This window comes from Rhinopithecus roxellana, chromosome 6, assembly GCF_007565055.1.
Source record: "Rhinopithecus roxellana isolate Shanxi Qingling chromosome 6, ASM756505v1, whole genome shotgun sequence".
Lineage (NCBI taxonomy): Eukaryota > Metazoa > Chordata > Mammalia > Primates > Cercopithecidae > Rhinopithecus > Rhinopithecus roxellana.
In genome coordinates this window covers 54572462-54591084 of record NC_044554.1, presented here as the reverse complement: position 1 = coordinate 54591084, position 18623 = coordinate 54572462, and the positions used below count along the sequence as shown (strand labels likewise).

The 18623-nt window shown below is 42.6% G+C and overlaps 1 protein-coding gene across 2 annotated transcripts in view; it reads left to right on the top strand.

Annotated features, from left to right (window-relative positions):
* The window catches only part of TRIM24 (tripartite motif containing 24), a 127353-nt gene that overhangs the window by 85602 nt on the left and 23128 nt on the right, over window positions 1-18623 (top strand). Inside the window, exons 8-9 of one of the 2 annotated variants that reach the window (XM_010356312.2) lie at window positions 182-299; window positions 3802-3968. In XM_010356312.2, the coding sequence (XP_010354614.1) occupies window positions 182-299; window positions 3802-3968 (285 nt within the window). Of the gene's footprint in view, window positions 1-181; window positions 300-3801; window positions 4071-18623 lie in introns of both variants that reach the window. The other variant, XM_010356311.2, reaches the window with a different exon arrangement.

The window sequence follows — 18623 nt, the reverse complement described above, 5'->3', positions numbered from 1 at the left end:
CTTTTTAACTTGTTTTGGAAAGAAAATTGTGTTGTATGTCCAACATACAACACAATTTTGTGACCTATATATGATTGTTTATTGTGTATTGATGTACATACCAGAGACTGTTTTTGTATATTTACTGGGCATTTAATAAATTATTTGCCTAATATTTAGTTGTCTCTTCTTTTTCTTCTAGATTACATACCGGTTACGGCACCTCCTTCGTGCAAGGTGTGATGCATCCCCAGTGACCAACAACACCATCCAATTTCACTGTGATCCTAGTTTCTGGGCTCAAAATATTATCAACTTAGGTAGGCCATTACCATTACATACCTTTCTCAAAGTGACATTTGTTTGTAGAACTCTCAATGATTATGACATGTTACTGAAAATATGTTCACTTAGGGTGGGCACAGTGGCTCACATCTGTCATCCTAGCACTTTGGGATCACTTGAGCCAGGAGTTCAAGACCAGCCTAGGCAACATAGGGAGAGCCCATTTCCACATAAGATTTCTAAGTTAGCCAGGGGTAGTGGCACATGCTTGTAGTCCCAGCTACTCGGAAGGCTGATGCTGGAGGATCGAAGAAAATATGTTCTCTCACTTTTAAAACGTTCTATTTTGTTTTAAAAAGACATGTTGTTTCTAATAGTATTTCTCTATGTATGTGTATGGTAACAAATATACATGAATATAAACACACGTACATGTACGGATGATAAGAAAATATTCTGTAACATTGACTGACAGGGTGTCTAGACTTAGGGATTTAGGTGTCCTGTCCTGTCTATTCCCTCAACCCCCCAAATCTGGTTTGTTCTGTTAGCTCTAAATTTATCAGAATGTGTTAACTTGACTTGTCATTGATAAAGGATTTTTGATATCCTGAAAGTTTTATTTGAAACTACTATATTTTTATTGGCTTATCTTTAGAACTATTCAGTAGGAACCTAATGGTTCAGTCCTTCATCTTGCTTAGGGAAGACTTAGTTTTCTTATTTTGCCTGATCAGATAATAGTTATATAGATATCTTACTAACTGAAGTACAACATACATACTGACAAGTACCCAAATCTTAAGCAGTCAGGTACTGCATAATGATGTCTCAATCAACTAACTGCATCTATGACTTATAAATACTGCGAGTTTTTTTTACTGTATCTTTTGTATGTTTAGATACACAGATACTTACCATCGTGTTACAATTTCCTACAGTATTGTCCAGATAATTCAGTACAATTACATGCTGTACAGGTTTGTAGCCTAGATTCTACCTAGCAATAAGCTATGCCATATAACCTAGGTGTGTAGTAGGCTATACAGTATAGGTTTACATAAATGAACTGATGTTTGTCTAAAGATAAAATTACCTAAATTACACATTTCTCAGAACATATCCCCATCCTTTCGCAACACATGACTATATTAGAGCTCACTGAATTATCACAAAAAGAGACCATCATTTTGGAAACATTAGGAATGAAAGTATCCTTGCAAGCAGTTCAGCAGAAAGTTACTACTTTAGCTTTTTCATTATACTATTTGCTGAGTAGAAACACCTTTTTGCCTTCTTTCTTAATTTCTCACAGGGAAACTATACAAATTTAAGAATTCCCTACACATTGTCTGTTCATCAACAAACAGTATTATCGTTTTTGATTTTGGTGGGGGGGGGCGAGGGGTGCTCACTGAGTTTGTTTCAGAATCATCAAAGATGGTTTCTCATCCCCAACACTAGATTCTGGGTGAGAAAAGAAAATGGCTGGAGAAAGAGCCCATACTCACCAGGAAAGGAGGAAATAGGCAATCTTACCCATAAGGGAAGAACAAAAAGATTTATCCTGGAATCAAAGGTGATGAGACTCCTGCAGACTAGTTTAGATACAAACATATGTATATTGATACATAGCAGGAAACTGGAATTATACACACTAATTTTACCAAAAAGAAGCATCTTTAGAATACAAAACATGTGTATAAGTAACTCTTATTGCCACACCTGACTCTACCACTACACATTCATCTGTACTCAGAACCCATCACAAGATATAAATCCAAACAAGTGGTCATATGTGTTATGTACTTATATCACAATAGGTAAATACACCCACATATAGACATAAGTACGTTTAAGAATTATATTCAAAACTGTACACACGTAAATGGATATAATTTCAGATAAATCTACTTTAGCCAAAACAAAAACAGGATCTCCTAGTCTAACAGTTTGTGAAACCTGTATAAGGAAGTTAAACAATATATTTTACTGTCGAATTTCTCAGAGCTGTCACTTACACCACTGTAAATTCATATACAGTGAGATTTACATTGTAAATCTCTAAAGAAGGAGACAAGTTTCCTAAACTTGTTACCCATGGCTTCTGAGAAACGTATAAGAGCACTGGGGAAAAATATTGGTCTAGATGAATATTTATTACTGTCTTGAGTGACTTTGGATAAGTTTTACAACCTCTCTAAACCTTAGATCCCTTATGTGTAAAAGAGAATGTTATTATTTCTTTTAAACATACGCATACACCTACCTGTAATAGTGAATTACACACAGTAAACATTTAACTATATATTTTTAGAATGCATATGAGTAGTAAATCATAAACATTTGAGTTTCTACTGTTGAAATCAAGCTTGAATCAGAACTTTCAAAGGCACCATTAAACTCTTAAAATTATTTTTAAGCTGGTCAATGTATTTTGTATCAAAAAGTTAACATAATATGCATTGTAAAGGTATAGGAAACTTGAGAGATCACAACTCGTTAATAGTAAAGATTCAGAAATATTTTTTGGGATTGTTTTTAGAGCCAATGTCAGGTTTGCTTGTTTTGATATATGACAGCGGTTCTCAGAGTATAGTCTGGTACTCTTTCAGGGGACCACAAAGGTCACCCTTTTCCAACTACACGTCTGGATGAATGTTGTGCCAGACCCCTATTGACTTCAGTAGGGATAGGACCATGTTTGAGAGGCCCAAGAAGAGACCTGGAGTTAGTGAACGAGACACAGGGCTTGAGGGAACTTACATACAGGACAGTCCAGTGGCAGTGGACTGGACAAGAGAACCACCAGCAAGTAGTTTATATAGCACTTAGCACCCTCCCGCCAGCAACCTCCATGTGGCAACCTTCATTTAACACAAAGCAAAAGTCCTCCATCCCGATATTGCCTGGATTCCACAGGCTGGCCTGGGAGTTCAGATATTCTTCATTGATAAAGAATGGATCTCTGGGTTGGCCACTCCTGGGTTCCTTAGCGCGGAACTCCAAACACACATTCTTCTTAGGCTATACAAGGTCACTCTCAGGGTAGACTTAAGTTATTGCTGTCAGGTGCTGTCTGCCATACAGTGAGACTGAAATTTTTTTCATGTATTTTAACTCAATAATATATTATGATAGATAGTGCAGAAACAGATAATGAGATTTCAGCTATTAAGCCAGACATTCAAAGAGATTTTTTAAAACATCAAACAGTATTTTAAAATATCAAAAAATGTTTACCAAGTTTTTTACAATGTAGTTTTATAAAAACATGTTGTTATGGTTTTATTATTATTAAATGTATTAGTAAGTTTTAAAAATTATTTTAAATTTCTAATATTATAAATTTTGATGACTAGAACTTAGATGAACAAAAGCTATTTGGGGGTCCTCTGTCTTTCAGAATGTAAAAGGGCTCATGAGACCAGAGAATTCCTTGGCAATTCTGAAGTTCTGCAAAAATAGTCTTAGAAAATGTGATATTTCACCAACTATCTGAAAAACTTTTTCCCTTAACCTTTTCTTTTTAATTAGGTTCTTTAGTAATTGAGGATAAAGAGAGCCAGCCACAAATGCCTAAGCAGAATCCTGTCGTGGAACAGAATTCACAGCCACAAAGTGGTTTATCATCAAACCAGTTATCCAAGTTCCCAACACAGATCAGCCTAGCTCAATTACGGCTCCAGCATATGCAGCAACAGGTAATGGCTCAGAGGCAACAGGTGCAACGGAGGCCAGCACCTGTGGGTTTACCAAACCCTAGAATGCAGGGGCCCATCCAGCAACCTTCCATCTCTCATCAGGTAAATTTAGAAGCAGGCCTGTCCTCACTTAGATAATTATAGTATAATTGTGTTGAGCAGCTCAAAATAACAAAGACATCCATTTTCCATAATCTAAATAACTGCATTTATAAAAATTTATCACATTAAGGATCCCTGATTTAATGCCTAGTTTTTAATCCCTACTTAAAAAGGATTTAATGGTTTGTTTAGCTGATAAATCTATTTTCATCTACTCTTCATTGTCTTTAAATTATAGCAGAGGATAAATGTTTGTATTCCTAAATAACCCAGGCCTGTGATTGATGGGAAAAGTTGTGTACCTGTTAATTCCTATACTGGTGCTTCAGAATGATGAATACATTAAGAATCGGTCCTCTGTGAGGATGTGGTGTTTAGTAAACCACACTGCATCTTAGAAACTAGGGCAGAGTGAAATACAAAAGGGCAGAACTGTGGTTCATTGTAATATACCTTTTTCAAACTTTATTTCTGAGCAAATATACTGTTTACCATTCTTATTTTTACTGTAATCCAATTTGTTGTTGTTGTTGTTGTTGAGATGGAGTTTCACTCTGTAACTCAGGCTGGAGTGCAGTGGCACAATCTCAGCTCACTGCAACCTCTGCCTCCCAGGTTGAAGCGATTCTCATGCCTCAGCCTCCCGAGTAGCTGGGATTACAGGTGTGCGCCACCACGCCTGGCTAATTTCTGTATTTTTAGTAGAGACAGGGTTTCACCATGTTGGCCAGGTTGGTCCCAAACTCCTGACCTCAGGTGATCCTGCCTCAGCCTCCCAAAGTGCTGGGATTACAGGCGTGAGCCACTGTGCCCAGCCTCAGTCCAACTTTTGAAGATAAAATATATATATACTTTTGTTAAATAGTTTAACTCTGCTATTCAGGTTAGATGTGGGCAGACTTAGATTTAATAAAAGTTTAGTAAGGAATATAAAGTCTAATTTATATAAATTGTCTGTTGTTTTCAGTTACATTTACTTATACTTTTTTTTTTATATATATATAGACAGAGTTTTACACTTGTTGCCTAGGTTGGAGTGCAATGGTGCCATCTCGGCTCACCACAACCTCTGCCTCCTGGGTTCAAGCGATTTTCCTGCCTCAGCCTCCCAAGTAGCTGAGATTACAGGCATGTGCCACCATGCCAGCTAATTTTGTATTTTTACTAGAGACGGGATTTCTTCATGTTGGTCAGGTTGGTCTCGAACTCCCGACCTCAGGTGATCCTCCCACCTCAGCCTCCCAAAGTGCTGGGATTACAGGCATGAGCCATTGTACCCAGCTATTTATACTCTTTTTTCTGCAAAAGATTTGAAGTCATTTACAATACAGGATACAAATGAAATTGAGCAGAGTTTAATAAAAAGCCAAAGTATGCAGACATAGGCTAAGAATTCTCATACTTAAGAATAAAACTTAGCTCAGAACTTCTTGCCAGCCAAAGAAAAAAGGAAACCAGAATAATACGGGTATTGCTATCTAAAAAGGAAAACATACTGGTTAATTAGGGAGAGAAAATTTTACTAGTATTTTACTAGTACTAAGAGGAATACTTAACATGGTTCTTTATGAAAAAGCAATTAAATGGCTTAATACGATTTCTTTGGTAGAAATTTTTAAAAAATAAAAATGGTTTTTATATGGAACTCATACTTTAATTCTCAGTAAAAGTTGTGGGCATTTGTAGATCCAGAATGTGTTATGTGGTGTATGTGAAGGCCTGAGGTAATGTATTTGAGGTTTATGGCTTTCTAGTAATTTGACTAAGAAGGTATGTAAAATCCAAGGGAATATTAGCATGGCTGTTTAAAACTTCGTTTCAAGCCAGATTCTTACAAAAAGTAAGTAGGAAGCAATGTAAAAGGTTTTTGAGTGTTCCATGGGAGGATAATTTTACACTTTATATACCAGGAGGAGTATACCTAGCAGAGTAGAAATTTTGTTAAGAAAACTGAAGGTAGGCCGGGCACGGTGGCTCAAGCCTGTAATCCCAGCACTTTGGGAGGCCGAGACGGGCGGATCACGAGGTCAGGAGATCGAAACCATCCTGGCTAACACAGTGAAACCCCATCTCTACTAAAAAATACAAAAAACTAGCCGGACGAGGTGGTGGGCGCCTGTAGTCCCAGCTACTCAGGAGGCTGAAGCAGGAGAATGGCGTGAACCCGGGAGGCGGAGTTTGCAGTGAGCCGAGATCCGGCCACTGCACTCCAGCCTGGGTGACAGAGCGAGACTCTGCCTCAAAAAAAAAAAAACAAAACAAAAACAAAATTGAAGGTAGAATGACATGCTTCAGATAGACTGCAAAGATTACTAAAATTTTTCTGAAGCTGGATAATGGAAACGAGAGATATTGAGTGCTAAGCATTTGCATGTATTAATTTTATCTTCTAAATATTTAGTAGTTTAACAACAAAAGGAATGAATTCATCAATTGAGTTAATTGCCTTTTCACTAAGAAGTCAGGAACTGGCTGGGCACAGTGGCTAATGCCTATAATCCCAGAACTTTGGGCGACTTGAGGCAGGAGGATCACTTCACTCCAGGAGTTCAAGACCAGCCTAGGCAACACAGGGAGGACCCCCCCCCCCTCCGCCTCCCGCCCAATCTCTACAAAAAATAAAAATAAAAAATCATCTGGGTGAGGTGGCACATGCTTCTAGTCCCAGCTATTCTTGGGGGGCTAAGGTAGGAGGGATTGCTTGAGCCTGGGAGGTCAAGGCTGCAATGAACCATGATCTCTCCCCTGCACTCCAGCTTGGTGACAGAGTAAGAGACTGTCTTCAAAAAAAGAATTGAGGCAGTTAGTAGATACTATGTGAAAATAGTTTTATAAGCAGTAACAAAACAGAAGTGACTTGAGCTGTTAACCTGCTTTTCTCAGAAATTTTCTTTTGATCTTAGTTGCAGTCTCTACAATGTAGTGCTGTAATCTGTATAGTCTCTATTATATAACCTAATTTTCACACTTAGAAATGAAGTACTCTTCACATATTGCAGTTCTTACTTCGCATACTGTTGTTTTTCTGTCAATTTTCAATAATTCCTGCAGTTTCTTTCACATTCTTATCACTCATTTTTATCTGTTCTCTGCTAAATGCCCATTCATGTGTCTTCACTCCTTGGTATCCCTCTTCTGTAAACTTGTATATTGTCCTGCCCGGGTACAGTCTGAGTTTTCTACCCGCTTGTTTGCAAGTACATGTGGGAAAATGCCTATCTAGGCATAGCCTCACAGCAAGTGTCTGTGTGGCTATGAGTATGTGCAATTTATACTCTACATCTGTCCATATATTACAGGTAAATTGAAAAGAACTGTTTCTAAAAATTACTTACATGACAGTTCTCTGTTCTTCCTCTGAAGATTAACCATGTCATCGGCATGGTTAAAAGAGCTGGTGATAACAAAAGTAGAACAGTGATATGACTTAGTGATGCAAACTTAATAGATGTTGTACATCTCTGTTTATTTGGCTTTATACAGTATATTCTATTAAACTCTAATGGATAGAACTAAATTTAGGACAGAACACGGTCACATATATTAAATATTTTTGCTATTCTTTTAGGATTTTAACTGTTTCCTAATTTATTTTATTTATTTATTTATTTTATTTTATTTTATTTTATTTTATTTTATTTTATTTTATTTTATTTTATTTTATTTTATTTTATTTTTTGAGACAGAGTCTTGCTCTGACACCCAGGCTGGAGTGCAGTGGCGTGATCTTGGCTCACTGCAACCTCTGCCTCCTGGGTTCAAGCAATTCTCCTGCCTCAGCCTCCGGAGTAGCTGGGACTATAGGCATGCGACACCACAGCAAGCTAACTTTTTGTATTTTTAGTAGAGATGGAGTTTCACCTTGTTAGCCAGGATGGTCTCGATCTCCTGAACTCGTGATCCGCCTACCTCAGCCTCCCAAAGTGCTGGGATTTACAGGCATGACCCACTGCGCCTGGCCCCTAATTTTATTTTTTAAGTAGCTTCCTCTGTCACAGGATTCTTAGACACTAACTCAATCAACTGTAACAGTTTAGAAGAGTGGGGGGAAAATCACCTTACATCTTACCAGACCACAAGCATCTTGATGGCATGGTTGACATCTTACATACCATAGCACATTACGCTGGCATTAAGTGTCATTTTTTTGGTTGTCAATATGTAAACATTAGTCTGGATGAAGGTGGCAAAAGACCTCTATGACTACCTTTATTCTCCCTTAAGGACCATTTTGGGCTATGAAAAATTATCCCTTAGATACATTTAGAAGTTTTTCCATGTAATTTCCTAAGTATGTTCTGCTTGTATTTCTATGATATAAAACCCTTCAATTCACAAAATTTTCATGGAAAAATAAAAACATTACTATAGCTTTTAGGTTTACACTTTTCTACAGTTTTGAGATTTTCTTATTTTTCTCTAATATTATTTTTCTACTCTTTTCCTACCGAATTTCACTTGTTTAGAATCAGCTTCTAAATGTATTTTTCACTGGGTCTGTAATTGCTGGCCACTCTTAAAAGTTAATGAGAGGTAAACCCAGTGCCACCTAATTTTTAAGAGAGAAGCAGTTGACCCAGGCAAGGATAGTAAATTCGAAAAATGGGAGGAAGAATAAAAATAATAAAGAGGATAGGACTGTACTTTACAGCTGTCTGCCTTCACAGTGTCAAAGTTTCAGGTGTTGCTGCTTCAACCTTAAAAGATTATTTATTTGTCCCCCTGTGAATGTAGGGGGAAATAGGCTCCTCTTTGATAAGTTGTGATCATACAGTTAAGATATACTAAAAGGAATATTTATTTTGCAATACATTCCCAACTGTAGAGAATCAGTCAAGAGGAGACTGGCATATAAGGTTATCTTTTTCTTCTAGGACTGGTCTCAATTTCTAGGTTTTCCTCTTTTTAATTTCAGCCTCATTCCCCCCTTTGATGCTCCCTATAAATGAAGTTTAATAGAAAGCATCACAATTACTTAATTCTTCATGAAAAGGCAGGTTTCTTCCTTTGGCAAAGGTTGATATTTAGTTAGAGCCATTCACTGAGTGATAGTTTGCCTGGTTACAAGAGTCTTTATGGCCGATTGGATGTTTTTAACAAGGAGGGGTAAGAGACAAGGGAGTGTTAAGCAACCTCCTAGTATGGCCAGGACTATTCCTATTAAGGTTTTAAATCCCCCGAGGGATGAAAACCAGCCCCCAAAGAGGGAATCTGGAGACCATCCTTTCTAAGTCTGGCTGGAACATGAGCTAATTTTTGGATTTTTGCAGTTATATCTTCAATGACGTTTCCATTGTCATCAATTTCTAGGCAGCAATTAGTTAGATTGAACTTTCCGCATACCCCACCTTCCTGGGCTAGGAGGTAGTCTAAGGCCAGTCTATTTTGATAAATAGCAATTCTCATTTTTGTGGCTTGTTGGGCCAGTAGATTTAAGGCCCTTGCAGCGTCATTAGTCATGATTTCGAGTACCGCGTATAACTTTATCATGCAGTTGAGCATGTAAATAGGGGTACAGTATCCATACATTCCATCTTCCGCCCAGGTGGCTGGCCCAGAATATTGGATCATTCTCTCAGGGGGCTATTCATCATCTTTCTAATTCCCTGTGGTTATGCCCCTTTTATTTCTCCTTTTTGTTTCATCATCAACAGGGCATCCTAAGGCTTCTCCTTGCCTTAGAGGGATTAGGAAGAAGGATGGTCTGATTGTCCCTAGTACACAGGCTTCTGACCATTTAGCTGGCAGCTGCCCATATGCCCATGACCCACAGATCCAGTAGAGGCCAGAGGGTGCCGGCCAGGCATTTGGAGTTGCAAGCTGGTACCAAGAGTGGTTTAAAGAGGCAAAACAGGAGAATGGACTAGGGTGGGATGATTTGGAATTATTTCTTCTACCTAGTTGGTAAAGGCCTTTCCCCAACAAGCAATGCAGAATATCCTGATAATAGAGATTTTAAAAAGCCAGACGCTGAAGCTTGTGAGCATTGGTTCAGGGAGGGGACAGTCAGAATAAAATTATCTTGGAGCATTAGCTCCTTTGCTTCCTACCGCCATTGATCCCCTATGATGATTCCTCCACATACGTAGTATGAGGAGACATGTAGGCTACTGACTGTGTTTTCAGCCAGTTGGACAAACAGGTTTCTGACTGAGGGAGAGACTTCAGGCAACTCCTGGAGGATGTGCTCACAGAATGACTCAAAAACTTGGAACTGTTGGGTTGAACGGGTCCAGGTTTTCTTTATAAGATACAGACTGACTTTTGAGTTTACTTTTTGACCTTTGACTTTAAACCCCAATGTCATGGGATAGCCTGTAGTCCATATGGGCAGACCTGGCTCTAAGATGGTGAGATGTGCAGGATAGCAAATGCTAGGTTTATAAGTTGGTTTTTCCAGTAGTTTCATATGTATGACTTGCTTTGGTGGTTGTCGATCAGTGGACCAAGTCATGCAGCCCCAGCAGGCTATTAACGGGGACCCGGGGGAACAAACGGGACGCACATTTTTGCTTAGAACAAGTACCATAGTATCTTGTGGGGCCAGTGATTATGGACCACCACAGTATTGCTGCCTCCTGGCAAACATTGAAGTATAAGGATACGACCCCCCCCCCTCCCCCCCGTAAGGAGAAGAGGGTTTGGTTTGGTTTAGAAGATCCCCTTCCTGAGTATGAACTTCAAACCAAATCTTAATAGGTGGGGTCTTATGGTCATAACATATGTAGGGCTGGCTATGTCCTGGGTCACAGATTGAGTAGGTTACCTGGTTGTGTGTACAAGTTCCTAGGTGGGTCCCTGCGCACTCCTAATAAGTATGGTACAGCAGAGTCCTAGTTATGGTGCTCTCCGACCACATAGTATGTGTGCAGTGGGGGCACCCTTGTATGAGTCCATTTTCTGACACCGGTATGGGGAGTATCATGATGGGGATGAGTAGGAACAAAGTAAAGAATAACATGTTTATACCCAGCAGGGACAAAAGAGGCCTTTACCCCAGGGAGGAGGTTGGGCAAAGCTACAGGATAATAGTGAAACAATTAGTATTATAAGGAAAGCTATTGGACCTAAGATTTCTAACCACGTTTACTTCCCTGATGATGCTCATGCTTCAGCCGTGCGTAGTCAGCTTCCAGGGTGGCTAGAGCAGGGCTGTTGTCTCCTCAAGCTTCAGCCGTGCATAGACTGGTCAACTTCCAGGGTGACTAGAGCAGGGCTGTTGTTGACTTCACTGGCAACCTGGTCCCACTGTAGGATCAGCCGGGTCAGATGGTCTGGGTTCTATTGGCTGGTCCACTTGTCTTGGGCTGCCCATTTCAGCTGACTCTGGTGGATCCAAGGCACAGTTCCTGCAACTTTAACAGCAGTGGGAGTGGACAAGATTACACTATGGGGCCCATCCTATATGAGTCCTAAAGTGGTTGGGTTCCATTTCTTAACCTAAGCAGAGTCCCCAGGTCTAAAAGGGTGTGATGGGTCTGTTAGGCTTATGGCCATTCTTTCCTGTACCCAGCCATGGATTCTTTGCATAACTATCCCTAAAGACTGCATTTGCCTTCTTAAGGTTAATTCCCCTAGTTCACGGAGGTCACCTTTAATTTGACCTATGATTGGGGATGGCCAATCAAACAAGATCTCATAGGGCAAATAGCCAGTTTGTTTGGTGGGGGTGCACCTGACTTGGAGGAGGACCATGGACAGGAGTTGATCCCATCTCAGATAAGTTTCTTGGCATTATTTCTTCAGCAGCTGTTTAAGTGTCAAATTCATGTGTTCTACTTTTCCTGAGCTCTGTGGCCGGTAGGCTGTGTGTAACTTCCATTTTATTTTTTTTTTTTTTTTTTTTTTTTTTTTTTTTTTTTTTTTTTTTGAGGCGGAGTCTCGCTCTGTCGCCGGGACTGGAGTGCAGTGGCCAGATCTCAGCTCACTGCAAGCTCCGCCTCCCGGGTTTACGCCATTCTCCTGCCTCAGCCTCCCGAGTAGCTGGGACTACAGGCGCCCGCCACCTCGCCCAGCTAGTTTTTGTATTTTTAGTAGAGACGGGGTTTCACCGTGTTAGCCAGGATGGTCTCGATCTCCTGACCTCGTGATCCGCCCGTCTCGGCCTCCCAAAGTGCTGGGATTACAGGCTTGAGCCACCGCGCCCGGCCCCATTTTATTTTTAACAGCCTTGCTAGATCTTGAACTATTTCAGCTACAAATGCCGAACCATTGTCTGACCCTGGAGTCAGGGGCAGTCCAAATCTGGTGATAATGTCTCTTAACAATGCTTTAGTCACTTCTCATGCTTTCTCTGTTCTGGTGGGGAAAGTCTTGACCCATCCTGAAAGGTGCAGACAAGCACTAACATGTGCAGATAGCCCCTGGCTCTGGGGAGCTCAGTGAAGTCCATTAGTAGGTTTTCACAGGGTGTGGCTCCTATTTCCTGTATTCCTGTGGGCCAAGTGGGCCCTTGCCATGGGTTGTTCTGGGCACAAATTAGACATTGTTTGCAAATGGCTCGGGTGATGGCAGTGAGCCATGGCACATAGAAATGGCGTCCAAGTAGTGTTTCTAGTGCCATTTTCCTTATATGAGTTCCTTGATGGAATTGTCTTACAAATTTGGGGGCCACTATTTCAGGGATGGCTAGCCTCCCATCGGAGAATTTCCACCATCCTTCTTCAATGTAATTTCCAGTCTCTTGGTCTAACCAGGCCCTTTCATTTGGAGAGTAATTTGGGACTCCTGGAAGGAGAGGCAAAGCTAGGGCTTCCTTTTACAATGCGGGGTAGTCATTCCTATCTGTTTTGCCTCCCTGTCTGCTTTTCTGTTTCCTTTGGCCTCTAGTGTTCCTACCTTTTGGTACCTTTGCAGTGCATAACAGCCACTTTCCTATACAGCATCTAAGAACTGTAGGAGTTCTTCTTTGTACTTTATTTCTTTGCCCCCAGCAGTTAAGAGTCCTCTTTCCTTATATATAGCTCCATGAACATGCAATGTGGCGAAGGCATATTTGGAGTCAGTATAAACATTGACTTTTTTGTCTTTTGCTAGCGAAAGGGCTCTTGTCAGGGCTTTTAGCTCTGCTTTTTAGGCTGATGTTCTAGTGGGCAGAAACTGAGCCTCCACTGAGTCCAGTGTTACTACTGCATACCCGGCCTGCCGGACCCCTTCCAGTACAAAATTGCTTCCATCTGTAAAGTATTCAACATCTGGGTCTTTGAGGGGTTGGTCTGTAAGATCTTTCCAGCTTGAGAATACCTTGCCTACTACATCTACACAGCATTGAAGGGGGCCTTCTGGTTCCAAACCAATTGGAAGCAAAGTAGCCAGGTTTAGGGTATTTACTGTCTCTAAAGTTATGTGAGGATTTTTGCATAGGGGCCCTTGGTATCGAGTCATTCTTGGGTTTGATAACCAATGATGCCCTCTCTGATCCATTAAAGTTATAACCGAGTACAGTACCTGGATGGCCACTTGCTGCCCTAGAGTCAGTTGGTCAGCTTCCTGTGCCAATAGAGCCGTGACAGCTAGTGATTTGAGGCACAGAGGCCGTCCTAGTGCCACAGAATCCAATTGCTTGGATAATTATGCTACCGGGCCATGCTATGATCCTATGACCCGAGTTAGGACCCCTATAGCCATTCCTTTTCATTCATGGACATGTAGAAAGAAAGGCTTAGTTAGATCTGGCGGTCCTAAGGCTGGGGCCTGAGTTAAGGCTTCTTTGATCTGCTTATGTCTTCTCCTGGTCAGCCTCCCAGAGGAGGGGCTCCTTTTCTCCCCCGTTTTGTGGCTTCATATAATGGCTTGGCCATAAGTGAGAAATTTGGGATCCAGATATGGCAAAACCCTGCTGCCCCTAGAAATTCTCTTATTTGTTGCTGGGTGGTTGGAGTGGAGAGTGCACAAACAGCCTGCTTTTGATCACTGCTGAGCTATTGTTCCCCTTGACTCACTTTGAAACCTAAATATTGGACTCTTCTGGAGCAGATTTGTGCCTTCTTCCTGGACACCTTATATCCAGCTTTCCACAGGAGATGGAGGAGGTCTTGGGTTCCTTGGAGGCAGTCTTCTTGGGTTGGGGCTGCCAAAAGAAGGTCATCTATATATTGCAGCAAGGTGCAGTTGTCATTTGGCGGGGTGTAGGCCTTGGGGTTCAAAGATCGTGGGAGAATTTTTGAATCCTTGTGGGAGTCTCATCCAGGTGAACTGCAACTCACCCCATTGAAATGCAAAATGGGCTAATTGGTGCCAGGTGAAGACAGAAGAATGCATCTTTCAGGTCTAGGCAAATAAACCAGGCAGCACTTGCTGGAATAAGTCCCGTCAAAGTATATGGGTTTGGTACCACTGGGTGGATGTTTACTGTAGCCTGGTTCACAGCATACAAGTCCTGCACTAGCCTATATTCTCCAGACAGCTTCCATAATGGCAGGAGTGGAGTGTTCCAGGGTGACTGGCATTTGACTACAAACATGATTCCATGTTTGTAGAGTCACTCACTCTGTTTGTGAGCGCCTCATAAGGCTTCTGGGAAAAGCAGGTACCGGCAAACCGAACTGTGGTTGCCCCTGGTTTTAGCTTTACTACCACTGGCACCTAATCTTTAGCCAGCCCGGGTGGGTTATCTTCAGCCCCATACTCCAGTAATTTTATTAAGTAGCCTCTGTAATTCAAGTATTCCTGGTTCGTGAGACAGTTTTGGTGGCTTTTTTGTGTATAGCCTCCATTCCTTAGTTTGCTGGATGGTAAGGGTTAACACCATGGCCTTTGGGTGAGTCAGGTTTAGAGTTATATCCTCTTGCGGCCCAAAAGCAATCTGTGCTTGCAGTTTTCGGAGTAGGTCTCTCCCCGGGAGGGGAACTGGGCAATTTGGGAGGTATAGGAATTCATGTTGGACCTCTGGTCCTCCTATAACAAACCTCCTTGGCTGACAAAATGGCCTCTTCTCTGAGACCCTGGTGGCCCCGAAAATAGTTGTATAGTTTTTGGATAGTGGTCCTATGGGTAGGGTTACTACCAAGTGTTCAGCCCCAGTGTCCACCATAAAGTCCTTTAGCTGGCCCCCCACTTCTAATATGACCATGGGCTCCTGGGGGCCTAAGGAGAAGGAGCCCGGTCTGTCCTTGTCCTTGTATTCTTCAGTCCCTGCCAGCCCAATCAGGTCAGTATCTGGTTCCTTCAGGGTGTAGCAGCCTTTGACAAGTGGATTTTTTGTTTCGCAGCCTCGGCCATTTTCTTCACTGCCATCTGGATACTGATTTTTCCAGTGTCCCCTTTTGCATCATGCACATTGGTCCTTATCTAGCTCAGCGAGCTTTCGAGCCTCTGTCCAGTTTGGCCCCATCTGCATCTGCACCCGTGTCCATGTCCGTGCCCCCTCGCAATGCTAGTTTCCATGAGGGCCACTGCTAACATATCGGCCTTTTTCCTAAGGGTCTGATCTGCTTCCTTTTTTGCCTCTTGGTCATGGTTAACGTACCACCTTGGTGGCCACTCCTATAAGTTGGGTGGCATTCATGCCTGCAAAACTCTCTACCTTTTGCATCTCGCACTTGATGTCACCCTGGGCTTGTCCTACAAATACCGTGTTCACCATGCACTGATTTTCAGTGACCTCAGGGTCAAACGGAGTGTAAAGCTGGAATGCCTCACAGAGTCTCTCATAAAACTGGCTAGGGCTCTCATCAGCTCCTCGAAGTACTTCTGAGATATTTCCTATATTGATTGCCTTTTTCCTGCCTTCCTTTAGCCCTTGCAAGAGTGCTTCTCAGTACTTCTGTAGGTACTGTAATTGGACTGCATCATTTGAATCCCAGTAGGGGTCTGCTTCTGGGAACTGGTCCTGAGTGCATGCCTGAATGTTAAGTGTGCCTTCAGGTGTACTTGCTTCCAGCCAGCAGAGAACTGCCTGGGTTACCCTCCAGCGCTCCTCAGTGTTACACAGTGTCAAGAGGAGCTGCTTACAGTCTGGCCAAGTTAGATTGTGTGTCTGGAAGATGGACTGCATTAGATCTATGAGGGCCTGAGTCTTCTCCATGTAGGAGGGGGTATGGTGTTTCCCATTTAGGAGATCAGTGGTTGTGAAAGGCTGGTAGATGAAGGTCCATTGCCCCCCTTGGACTTGACCTGGTTCGTCATAATAGATGGGTCCCTGTGTCTCCCTGAGAGGCATTTGCATAGCCCAAGCGTGACCAGATCGGAGGCAGCCTGCTTGATCATCTTGTCTTTCTTCCCTGACCTCCTAGGGTTCCAATCTTTCCTTCTAGGGTGAGTCTTGGAGCATGTTACAATCTGAATCTGACTCCTTGGGGGCCGTTGGCCTCTGTAAATGGGGGTAGATTGGAATATATGGAAGAGGAATTTCTATCTCCTCTGGCAGTTCCTGCAAAACTGGTTTCTCTTGCCCTTCCCATGACTTTTCCTTTGTCTCCATATTTGCCAGCGAAGCTGAGATTTTACTTTCACTTTAGGCTCGGTCTGAGCCACAAGCATTTTGCAGTAAGCTGCCAGGCAGGGCTGCAACCATGCAGGTCGAGTTTGAACTATATTTAGCCATGAGTCAATATAAGGGAATTGGTCTGGGTGCCCTGGCTGTCATTCGACCCCAGTCACCACCTTAAATACATGGCCAATTGTTTCCCTATCTATAGTTCCTTCCGCTGGCCATCTGACACTGAAAGAGGGCCATTCTATTTCACAGAGAGTTCTCAGCCTCCGAGGGGTCAACTTCATCCCATAATCCCCTGCAACCTTTCTTACAATTTTTTCACATACAGTGTAATGGGGTGGGTTTTGACGACTTCCCTCCCATTTCCTCCCAGTTACAGCGCAACACACTCTTTTGCTTCAGACCGATTAGACTGTCCCCCTTGCAGGAGTATTTCAGACGCCACTTAGCATTGGAGGCTCCATTTTGACCCTGACAAATACTAAATTGTGGGGCACCTCCCTAAGCCATATGCGGATCACCTCTAGTCCTGGTCGGTCCCACAGTTCGCTCAGAGTGTACGGTCTATGCAAAGAGAACTGCAGCCCCCACACGTCACTCCCCGCGTTGGTTCCTCCTGGAACTGCCTCTTTCACACACACACACTTCCCTGCTCCCAGTTCCCCTTTCTCAACCGACTCTGCGAGCCACTTTTGTGCCCTGGGTCGGTTGAGGTGTCAGTTTCCCTGTCTTTGCAAGCCACTCTCATGTCCTGTGTCGGACTACTAGTTACTCCCCGGGAGGTGATCAAGCTCCCCTTCTGTTCTTATGGGACAGGTCCTGCCTCGGGCCCAAACCTTACCACGATCCTGTAGTGCACTGTTCCTGGAATCATCCTGTACCCCCTTAGGTTCCATTGTGCTGTCAGGTAGGGTCGTGGGAGAGCCGATCACCCCTCCGGATTGAAGTTCTCCCATGGTGCCTGGGGGCATGGGTCTCCCCCAGCCCAGGGCTCCAGTCCCACAGGCAAAGAGACAGTAAACCTGTCGTCTCCAATCCTGGGCGAGCCCCCAGAAAATGTTTTGGGAATCAGAGGACTGGAGAGACCAATAGGTGGAACAGGAGGATTTTATTTAAGTGGCCACTGGCCCAACGGATTCACATCCAAAGGGTAGGCCCCGAACAAAGACAGGGCTTGACTTTTATACACACTTCTGAAAGGGGGTTGGCTAGTTTAAATGGCACAGTGGGAATCTAATGGCGTGAAACTCGAGGTACAGGCAAGCAGGCTTACAGAAGCAGAACAAAGGCAGTTAATCAAACAGTGACAGGTTACGTAATCCTTAGCATAGCTTGTGACCTTGCAGCTGCTTTGAAGGAAAAACAGGAACTTACAAAACTTGGAAATTGAGTAATGGTAAGGGGGATGAGGAGATAGTAAAGGAATTTGATTTTCTTAATCTTGCTCTGAGGGGCTGTTGGGAGAGAGTCTCTGGAGCTCTTTCCTTTGGGGTCTGGCTTTCCAGATAGTTTTATCAAGGCTTTGCCAGGGCCCTGCCTATTGCTGGCCTTGGAGTGAATCAGCTAAGTACAGGAAAACTTGTTTTTCTCTTTTTAATTTCTGCTTCAGCCTCGTTTGTGATTCCTTCACCCAGCCTTCCTATAATTAACCAGGGTTGTTCTTGGAGACTTGGCTTTGATGATATGTTTTCTGGCCAGGCACAGTGGGTCAAGCCTTTAATCCCAGGACTTTGGGAGGCTGAGGTGGGCTGATCACTTGAGGTCAGGAGTTCAAAACCAGCCTGACCAACAGGGCAAAACCCCATCTCTACTAAAAATACAAAAATTAGCCAGGTATAGTGGGGGCATTCCTGTAATTCCAGCTACTTGGGAGGCAGAGGCAGGAGAATCACTTGAACCCAGGAGGCAGAGGTTGCAGTGAGCCAAGATCGGAACAAGACTCCATCTCAAAAAAAAAAAAAAAAAAAAACCAGAAAATATGTTTTCTTCTATGGAGACTCATCCTCTAAGTTGTAATTAGTCAGTATCTTAACAGCCAGCTAAGCACCGGAATATGTTTTGGCAATGATATGGCAGACTAGATTTGGATTAAAGTCTTGGTGTGCCGCTTGGTATTA